This window comes from Oncorhynchus tshawytscha, unplaced genomic scaffold (assembly GCF_018296145.1).
Source record: "Oncorhynchus tshawytscha isolate Ot180627B unplaced genomic scaffold, Otsh_v2.0 Un_contig_3158_pilon_pilon, whole genome shotgun sequence".
Classification (NCBI taxonomy): domain Eukaryota; kingdom Metazoa; phylum Chordata; class Actinopteri; order Salmoniformes; family Salmonidae; genus Oncorhynchus; species Oncorhynchus tshawytscha.
In genome coordinates, this window is record NW_024609755.1 from 218077 (window position 1) to 228981 (window position 10905).

The window sequence follows — 10905 nt, forward strand, 5'->3', positions numbered from 1 at the left end:
AATACTGTTCAGTGATGTGTGTATGAGTGTGTGTGGGTGCTCCCTGCAAAGCTGTTACAGGATAACCAGTTTTTCATTTCTAAATCACAGCACATCACAAGCGGCTGGAGAGAGAAAATTCCTGAAGTGTCATTTAAGTGGTGGGATCAAGGGCCTGACACACACACACACACCGACCCCTCCCTTAGCACCTCATACCGGTGCCTTCTCAACAGGTTACTGGGTTGCGATGATTGTTTGTGTGTGTGTTGTGTGCATATGTGTGTGTGAGTGAAATGCCTTACTGAGTCAGTGCTCAACACTGTATGCTAGTGCTGCCTGCTGGTCAGTAGAAGACACAGCTGTCTTTATCAGTAAAGTCAACTGTGTGGACTGAAGCTTTGTGAGAAATGTCTAAAATGTAATAATATATATTTCAATACATAAATATGAAGTAATTTATAATAAGCAATCTGATTGTCAATTTAAATGTTTTCTTAAAACTATCTAAAATCACACATTTTCGAAAATGATTCAGCGTCTGGCCACTAGATGGGGGCATTGTGCTACAATAGGTCTATCCAGCAGTTGATCAGTTTTCAGAATGTAGTTTGGTCTCTTTAGCGGTAATACTGAAACTAAAAGTAAAAGTTACAACACACGCCATTTTAGAGGACACACAGTCCGATACTCCTGTTCCAATTGTTTGCAAAGATTGGTAAGTCAGACATTTCATGTTTTCTTCATATTTTAAAGTGTTATAGAAACACGTATTATCATTACTTTATTCCATGACACAGTGTGCTGTATGTAACCACTGTGTTAGACGTACGGTGTTGGCCTATGTTATGTAACCTGTTCCATATTTGATTGTTCTGATAAAGTTCTGGTGAAAAATACCACTGAAATGTTGAATTTGTTTACCTAAAATACTGTATAAAGTGACTATGAATGACACAGTACATTTTGGCTGTATTCTGTAGTTTTCAGGAGAGTAAGGGGGTTTCAGTATTGGTCTCTCACTAGGCTTGAATTGTATGAGGAAACATATTTCTAAGGTGGTTACATGTAACACCACTTACAAATATCTCTAAATGGCAATGATATATCTGTAGAAGTAAAGAAATGCAAATATATAGAATTCTTGAAATGTTGTATTTATTTTTTACATTAAGCAACCATCCAGCTTCCGCATATAGGCTCTTCCTGTTTCACAATTGGTTGTCTTTTTCAGAGGTTGAAAACATGAACACGGGGCCTAGTTCACATCGCTACAGATGATTTAGGCAGGGTTCCTCTTTAAACTAACTACACTTATAAAGGCTTTATATAACATACATGAAGTATTTAAGCATTACATAGATGATTCACAAGTCATCTATGAGCTTATGTCAAACTCTATAAAGGGTGAAATAATAATAGGGTTCGTTACCAAACGTGACATAACATTTTGTCGATAGAATGCAACTGTACTTTATAAAGGGTGACATAATGCATGATTACTAAGATACAATGCTGTATGAAACTACATATAGATACTTATATTGTACTGTACAGTCATGGCAAAAAGTTGTGAGAATGACACAAATATTCATTTTCACAATGTCTGCTGCCTCAGTTTTGCAATTAATTGCAAAGTCCCTCTTTGCCATGCAAATGAACTGAATCCCCCCAAAACATTTCCACTGCATTTTAGCCCTGCCACAAAAGCACCAGCTGACATCATGTCAGTGATTCTCTCATTAACACAGGTGTGAGTGTTGACGAGGTCAAGGCTGGAGATCACTCTGTCATGCTGATTGAGTTCGAATAACAGACTGGAAGTTTCAAAAGGGGGGTGGTGCTTGGAATCATTGTTCTTCCTCTGTCAACCATGGTTACCTGCAAGGAAACACGTGCCGTCATCATTGCTTTGCACAAAAGGGCTTCACAGGCAAGGATATTGCTGCCAGTAAGATTGCACGTAAATCAACTATTTATCGGATCATCAAGAACTTCAAGGAGAGCTGTTCAATTGTTGTGAAGAAGGCTTCAGGGCACCCAAGAATGTCCAGCAAGCGCCAGGACCGTCTCCTAATGTTGATTCAGCTGCGGGATCGGGGCACCACCAGTACAGAGCTTGCTCAGGAATGGCAGCAGGCAGGTGTGAGTGCATCTGCACGCACAGTGAGGCGAAGACTTTTGGAGGATGGCCTGGTGCCAAGAAGGGCAGCATAGAAGCCACTTCTCTCCAGGAAAAACATCAGGGACACACTGATATTCTGCTAAAGGTACAGTGATTGGACTGCTGAGGACTGGGGTAAAGTCATTTTCTCTCATGAATCCCCTTTCCGATTGTTTGGGGCATCCGGAATAAAGCTTGTCCGGAGAAGACAAGGAGAGCGCTACCATCAGTCCTGTGTCATGCCAACAGTAAAGCATACTGAGACCATTCATGTGTGGGGTTGCTTCTCAGCCAAGGAAGTGGGCTTACTCACAATTTTGCCTAAGAACACAGCCATGAATAAAGAATGGTACCAACACATCCTCCGAGAGCAACTTCTCCCAACCATCCAGGAACAGTTTGGTGATGAACAATGCCTTTTCCAGCATGATGGAGCACCTTGCCATAAGGCAAAAGTGATAACTAAGTGGCTTGGGGAACAAAATATCGATATTTTGTGTCCATGGCCAGGAAACTGCCCAGACCTTAATCCCATTGAGAACTTGTGGTCAATCCTCAAGAGGTGGGTGGACAAACAAAAACCCACAAATTCTGACAAACTCCAAGCATTGATTATGCAAGAATGGGCTGCCATCAGTCAGGATGTGGTCCAGAATTTAATTGACAGCGTGCCAGGGCAGATTGCAAAGGTCTTGAAAAAGAAGGGTCAACACTGCAAATATTGACTCTTTGCATCAACTTCATGTGTCAGGGTTTACTAGGAGTGGTGGGTAGGAGTCAGGCGCAGCAAGCAGAGGGTTCGGTGAAATGTAATGATTTATTCTCCAGCACAAACGGTCACGCCAAATACAGGGCGCATAACACAACCAACAGAGTAACAAAATAATCCCGCACAAACCTAAGCGGGCCTAACAGGTTTAAGTAGACAAAAATCAAGAAACACAAAAAGGAACAGGTGCAACTAATAAGACTAAACTAACAGAAAAGGAAAAAGGGATCGGTGGCGGCTAGCAGACCGGCGACGACGACCGAACAGGCAGGGGAGTCGTGACATCATGTAATTGTCAATAAAAGCCTTTGACACTTATGAAATGCTTGTAATTATACTTCACTATTACATAGTAACATCTGACAAAAATATCTGAAGACACGGAAGCAGGAAACTTTGTGAAAATTAAAACGTGTGTCATTCTCAAAACGTTTGGCCACGACTGTATATATAGACATAACTGTGTATGTTTACTGGCTAGGTTTTCTGAGTGAGATCTGTCTGAGCAGTCCAGAGTCTAAATCAGACATTAGACTGTATGGAGCCTGAGGGAGACCCTGGAGTCATGAGTAGCAGGTGAGTCAGAGAGAGGGGGAGTCTGATGTGGAAGGTGATCAGAATGGCTGTGTTTTTATTGCCGTTTACCTTGCCTTCTAAGTGGTTGAGTGGACCTTATCACATGCCAGGAAAATGTCGGGTTCCTCTGGTTGAGTGGACCTTATCACATGCCAGGAAAATGCCCCCTACACCATAACAGAGCCGCCATAACCCTCATTTACTCAAGTGTTTCCATTATTTTGGCAGTTTACTGTATTTCACTGTTGATGAATGTGTTTAGTTTCATCTGCTTTCACTTTAAGACAACACAGAAGATGATGTGATGATATCACTACAGATAACTATAATTTGTATGAATTGCAGAGCCAAGCGGGAGAGAATGGAGTCTCCTGCTCCCAGCTGTCTCTCTAGGAATAGTGCCAGGTCAATGGAGCAACCATATGGTTTTAAAAGAGAACCTTTGACCCCTGAATTGAGGTGAGTGTTGAAATTAGTAGCTTAAAAAAAACAAAAAAACACTCTCTCTCTCTCTTTCTCTCTCTTTCTCAGTGCCAGTCTGCTGACTGAGGATCCGTTCAGATGTTCTGTGTGTTCAGAGGTGCTGAGGGACCCGGTCTCCATTCCCTGTGGACACAGTTACTGCAGGCAGTGCATCAGCACATACTGGGTCCAGCCCGGCCCTGCAGGAGACTATGTGTGTCTCCAGTGCAGTAAGAGATCCAGAGACCGGCCAGTGCTCTGCACTAACACAGCCTTGGCCAGGTTGCTCCAGAGGCTCCAGCAGGCAGGCTTCAGTCCTGCCCTCCCTGCTCTGGGCTATGCTGGGCCTGGGGACGTGGCCTGTGATATCTGCTCTGGACAGAAGCTCAGAGCGGTGAAGTCCTGTCTGACCTGCACTGTCTCCTACTGTGAGAGCCACGTCAGGCAGCACTACACTGTCCCAGCACTGCAGAGACACACCCTGGCTGATGTCACTGGAGACGGGGGACACAAAGGTCACCAAGGCAACACTGGACAGACAGAGAGGATCAAAGAGGTGCTGTCATTAACAATACACTCTGTGAAATAACTAAAAACACTTATCTACAAGCACTTATAACACTATTAGAATGAGATGAACTGAACTGTGAATGTATTATATTACCTGAAGTGTGTGTTTCATGTTTTCTCTTCAGGAGGAGACTATAGAGACTGAGGAGGAGGAGAGGGAAGGTGTCTCTAAAAAGATGACAGAAGTTCAAGAGGAGGAAGAAGATTCTGATGAGGGACTTTCTGATCTGAAGAAGAACCCTAAAACTAAAACTCTTGTCTCTGAAGTGAAGAACATCTCTAAGTTCTGCTCAGACTTGCAGCAGGAGAACTCTAATCTTAAACATGTTGTTCGTGAACTCAGTAAAAAGAATGCTGTGTTAAAACAAGAGGCAACATTTGAGAAAGAACTGGTGGACATCAGAACTGCTGCTTTGAATAAGATCACAGCTACTCTCATCTCAGACCCACAGCAACAGAGAGAGACTGAGTATGTGAGAAGAAACCTGAAGAATATGACCATGGACTATGGTTAGTATGACAATAATGACTCCTTCAAGTGACAGTCTAGATTTTTTAAAGGTAGTAGCAGGTTATTAGATAGTATTGTTAACAGGGTCTTAACACTCATGGTGTTATGAATGGTTTCATAATGATTTATAAATGTCTTAACCCCATTCAAGTAAAGTGTTACCTTTTATATTTTAGATCTTGAAACAATCAGAAAATAATTTTGACAGTTAGACTCAACAGTCCTGTATGTTACTCTTCAGTTAGACTCAACAGTCCTGTATGTTACTCTTCAGTTAGACTCAACAGTCCTGTATGTTACTCTTCAGTTAGACTCAACAGTCCTGTGTGTTACTCTTCAGTTAGACTCAACAGTCCTGTATGTTACTCTTCAGTTAGACTCAACAGTCCTGTATGTTACTCTTCAGTTAGACTCAACAGTCCTGTGTGTTACTCTTCAGTTAGACTCAGCAGTCCTGTATGTTACTCTTCAGTTAGACTCAACAGTCCTGTATGTTACTCTTCAGTTAGACTCAACAGTCCTGTATGTTACTCTTCAGTTAGACTCAGCAGTCCTGTATGTTACTCTTCAGTTAGACTCAGCAGTCCTGTATGTTACTCTTCAGTTAGACTCAACAGTCCTGTATGTTACTCTTCAGTTAGACTCAACAGTCCTGTATGTTACTCTTCAGTTAGACTCAGCAGTCCTGTATGTTACTCTTCAGTTAGACTCAACAGTCCTGTATCTTACTCTTCAGTTAGACTCAGCAGTCCTGTATGTTACTCTTCAGTTAGACTCAACAGTCCTGTATGTTACTCTTCAGTTAGACTCAGCAGTCCTGTATGTTACTCTTCAGTTAGACTCAACAGTCCTGTATGTTACTCTTCAGTTAGACTCAACAGTCCTGTATGTTACTCTTCAGTTAGACTCAACAGTCCTGTATGTTACTCTTCAGTTAGACTCAGCAGTCCTGTATGTTACTCTTCAGTTAGACTCAGCAGTCCTGTATGTTACTCTTCAGTTAGACTCAGCAGTCCTGTATCTTACTCTTCAGTTAGACTCAACAGTCCTGTATGTTACTCTTCAGTTAGACTCAACAGTCCTGTATGTTACTCTTCAGTTAGACTCAACAGTCCTGTGTGTTACTCTTCAGTTAGACTCAACAGTCCTGTCAACAGTCCTGTTACTCTTCAGTTAGACTCAACAGTCCTGTGTGTTACTCTTCAGTTAGACTCAACAGTCCTGTATGTTACTCTTCAGTTAGACTCAACAGTCCTGTATGTTACTCTTCAGTTAGACTCAACAGTCCTGTATGTTACTCTTCAGTTAGACTCAACAGTCCTGTATGTTACTCTTCAGTTAGACTCAACAGTCCTGTATGTTACTCTTCAGTTAGACTCAACAGTCCTGTATGTTACTCTTCAGTTAGACTCAACAGTCCTGTATCTTACTCTTCAGTTAGACTCAACAGTCCTGTGTGTTACTCTTCAGTTAGACTCAGCAGTCCTGTATGTTACTCTTCAGTTAGACTCAGCAGTCCTGTGTGTTACTCTTCAGTTAGACTCAACAGTCCTGTATGTTACTCTTCAGTTAGACTCAACAGTCCTGTGTGTTACTCTTCAGTTAGACTCAACAGTCCTGTGTGTTATTCTTCAGTTAGACTCAACAGTCCTGTATGTTACTCTTCAGTTAGACTCAACAGTCCTGTATGTTACTCTTCAGTTAGACTCAACAGTCCTGTATGTTACTCTTCAGTTAGACTCAACAGTCCTGTATGTTACTCTTCAGTTAGACTCAACAGTCCTGTATGTTACTCTTCAGTTAGACTCAACAGTCCTGTATGTTACTCTTCAGTTAGACTCAACAGTCCTGTATGTTACTCTTCAGTTAGACTCAACAGTCCTGTATGTTACTCTTCAGTTAGACTCAACAGTCCTGTATGTTACTCTTCAGTTAGACTCAACAGTCCTGTATGTTACTCTTCAGTTAGACTCAACAGTCCTGTATGTTACTCTTCAGTTAGACTCAACAGTCCTGTGTGTTACTCTTCAGTTAGACTCAACAGTCCTGTATGTTACTCTTCAGTTAGACTCAACAGTCCTGTATGTTACTCTTCAGTTAGACTCAACAGTCCTGTGTGTTACTCTTCAGTTAGACTCAACAGTCCTCTTCAGTTAGACTCAACAGTCCTGTATGTTACTCTTCAGTTAGACTCAACAGTCCTGTATCTTACTCTTCAGTTAGACTCAACAGTCCTGTATGTTACTCTTCAGTTAGACTCAACAGTCCTGTATGTTACTCTTCAGTTAGACTCAACAGTCCTGTGTGTTACTCTTCAGTTAGACTCAACAGTCCTGTGTGTTACTCTTCAGTTAGACTCAACAGTCCTGTGTGTTACTCTTCAGTTAGACTCAACAGTCCTGTATGTTACTCTTCAGTTAGACTCAACAGTCCTGTGTGTTACTCTTCAGTTAGACTCAACAGTCCTGTATGTTACTCTTCAGTTAGACTCAACAGTCCTGTATGTTACTCTTCAGTTAGACTCAACAGTCCTGTATGTTACTCTTCAGTTAGACTCAGCAGTCCTGTATGTTACTCTTCAGTTAGACTCAACAGTCCTGTATGTTACTCTTCAGTTAGACTCAACAGTCCTGTATGTTAACTCCATCTCGGGTGCCTAATGAATACACTATTACAATAGTTTAGATGTCAGACCATTCACAAAATTGCCATATGTCAGAGAATAATGTATTATACAGTAAAATGCGTTTTCCCAGATTTATGTTCTATCTCCACTGATATTTTCTAATTCTAATAAAGAGTGTGTTTCTCTCCACAGTGGATGTGACTCTTGATCCTGATACAGCACATCCCAAACTCATCCTGTCTGACGACAGGAAACAAGTTAGATGTGGAGATGTATGGCAGGATCTCCCTGACAACCCAGAGAGGTTTGATATCTCTGTCTGTGTCGTGGGAAAGGAGAGTTTCTCCTCAGGGAGATTCTACTATGAGGTGCAGGTGAAGGGGAAGACTGGCTGGTGTTTAGGAGTGGCCACGAAGTCCATCAACCTGAAGGGGACGATTTACCTGAATCCTGAGGATGGATACTGGACTGTGATGCTGAGGAATGGACAGTACTGGGCTGGCGCTGTCCCCACTGTCCCCATCTTCCTTAGAGAGGAGGTCCAGAAGGTGGGGGTGTTTGTGGATTATGAGGAAGGTCGGGTCTCCTTCTATAATGTGGAGGCCAGGTCTCATATCCACTCTTTTACTGGCTGTACCTTCACTGAGAAACTCTATCCATTCTTCAGCCCTGGTAATAATTACACTGGTCAAAACTCAACCCCACTGGTCATCACTCCTGTAGATGTCACTGACTGACTGGTTTATACCAAACATAGAAATACTGTTAACATAACTGATAATGTAATAGTGACCAAATAATGTAATAATTCATTGTAATGTAAAACATATTATATAAATCAGCAGATAATGTTTTAACTTTTTACATTTATAATACAATAACTTTTCCTGATAATGTAATCATTCAATTACAGTTATTAATGCAGGACTAAGTTATTTTGTGGATAAGGTTAAATAAATGAAGTGTTAACATAGTAAATCCCAGTTTGCCAGTGCTGGTCATCTTCCTCATAATGTAATCCAATAAGACCTACTTGTCCATCTATCTCTGTGGACCATATCCTCTTAGTGGACGAGATCCACACTCTTCTTCCTGATATAACATGACATTAGGAAGAATGAAAACAAACAGTCCGATAAATACAACAGGAAGCCCAGGTCTGTATGAACTGTCATATGGTCACTATCCCCTGAAGTTACATTATTACATGACTTACTACAATCATTCAATACTGTCCTGCATGATTATGTTTCTTACTATATTTTAGTTGAATACTTTTTTGGGGCTGTTGAACTAGAAGGAGAGCTTGCAAGGAATCATTTCATTGCACTCTGTACACTATGCTGTATCCTGTGCATATGACAGTAAACGTTGATTTGAATGGAGCAGTCAGTACAGCATCAGTAACGTACAGGTAACTGCCAAAATGAAAGAATCACCAACATAAAGTGATTTAGTAGGGCCTTGTGCCACCACGAGCCAGAACAGCTTCAATGCATCTTGGCATAGATTCTAAGTGTCTGAAACTCTACTGGAGGGATGTGACATCATTCTTCCACAAGAAATTCCATCATTTTATGTTTTATTGGTGGTGATGAGAAACGCTGTCTCAGGTGCTGCTCCAGAATCTCTCATTAGTGTTCAATTGTGTTGAGATCTGGTGACTGAGACGGCCATGGCATCTGGTTTACATCATTTTCATGCTCACCAAACCATTCAGTGACCAAACCATTCAGTGACCACTCGTGCTCTGTGGATGGGGGCATTGTCATCCTATGGGTCATAGCCATGGTAGCCAAAATAATGTCCCGCCCAGCATTTTTATACATGACCCTAAGCATGATGGGCTGTTAATTGCTTAATTAACGCAGGAACCTCACCTGTGTGGACGTACAGTACCTGCTTTCAATATTCTTTGTATCCCACATTTACTCAGTTGTTTCCATTATTTTGTCAGTTACCTGCAGTGCTTGACTTGTGCAGGAGTTCACCTGAGCTGAGTACCGGCACCTCAAATGTTCTACTTGAGCTCCTGTACCTCTTATAGAATATTAGCTCCAAAGTATTGTGGAGTTCCTGGACCTAAATATAAACAGTACCGGCACCTATTTCAGTCCAAGTCAAGGTTTTCTATGTCAATGTACAGCCACAAGATGGTGGTGTTTCCCTACAGTCCATTAAGTGCAATAATGTGCTTAATGCTTACCGGAGCAACATTGTAGTAATGTTATTATGTAGCTTTGAGAATGCAGATGAGGATAACATTTCACATCCTCAAGTCAGCCTTCAATTAAAACCCTTATTGGAAGAGTGTTTTTCAAGCAAGATTTAAGCGATTGCCATTTGGTTTCTGCACACACACACACCTAGAACCAGTTGGGTTCATGCTGGACTTAGCAGGCTGGGCTGTTAGCATCATTGATTAGCCACCTAGAGTTTTCTTATCTTAGAATCATCACAGTGCATCGATCTCCAGCCTCCAGAGAGAGATCAGACTTCACTCAGATAGACACTGTTAATGTGACTGAGGAACGACTGAGTAGAGGTGGATGGAAGCTGATGGGAGGGTTACCTACTCAACCACCACATTCATAGTGTGCTGTCTAAAGGAGGATGTATTATATTGGAGAGAGAGGTCTGGTTTTGATGTTGATATTTACACTTGTAAACTGAATATGCCTTTCCTAATAAAGTTGTTTTGAATTTAATTGACTCTCATCTCAGAGGAGTCCTTCTATCTGCCTCTACCTGCCCTTTCTCTCCCTCCTCTCTCCTGCTTCCTCTCTCCACCCTCTCTTCTTCTCCTTACTCTATACCTTCCTTCTCTCAGCCTATCCCCTCTCTTCCCTCCCTCCTATCTCTAAAGGCACTGTCGCTGATAGAGTGGGTGTCTGTTTAGCCTAGTGATGACTCAGACTCAGTGCCCTCTATGGGAAAGCCGGTGTTGTTAACACAACTGTAGAGAGACATGAGAAAGTCACTGTTGTTAACACAACTGTAGAGAGACATGAGAAAGTCACTGTTGTTAACACAACTGTAGAGAGACATGAGAAAGTCACTGTTGTTAACACAACTGTAGAGAGAGACATGAGAAAGCCACTGTTGTTAACACAACTGTAGAGAGACATGAGAAAGTCACTGTTGTTAACACAACTGTAGAGAGACATGAGAAAGTCACTGTTGTTAACACAACTGTAGAGAGAGACATGAGAAAGCCACTGTTGTTAACACAACTGTAGAGAGACATG

The 10905-nt window shown here is 41.7% G+C and overlaps 1 protein-coding gene across 4 annotated transcripts; it reads left to right on the forward strand.

Moving 5' to 3' along the window:
- The first annotated feature begins 561 nt into the window (after positions 1-561).
- LOC112263866 (E3 ubiquitin-protein ligase TRIM39-like) lies at positions 562-10365 on the forward strand. Of its 4 annotated transcripts, XM_042317616.1 has the most exons (6): positions 562-697; positions 3394-3488; positions 3834-3947; positions 4020-4506; positions 4646-5030; positions 7850-10365. In XM_042317616.1, the coding sequence occupies exons 2-6, from the start codon at positions 3451-3453 to the stop codon at positions 8392-8394; spliced, it is 1569 nt and encodes a 522-aa protein (XP_042173550.1). In that variant the 5' UTR covers positions 562-697; positions 3394-3450; the 3' UTR covers positions 8395-10365. The 4 variants fall into 4 exon arrangements, with proteins under 4 accessions (XP_042173550.1, XP_042173552.1, XP_042173551.1 ...); XM_042317618.1 differs by lacking the exon at positions 3394-3488 and having other exon boundaries at positions 598-697; XM_042317617.1 differs by lacking the exon at positions 562-697 and having other exon boundaries at positions 3260-3947; positions 4649-5030.
- Positions 10366-10905: the final 540 nt, after the last annotated feature.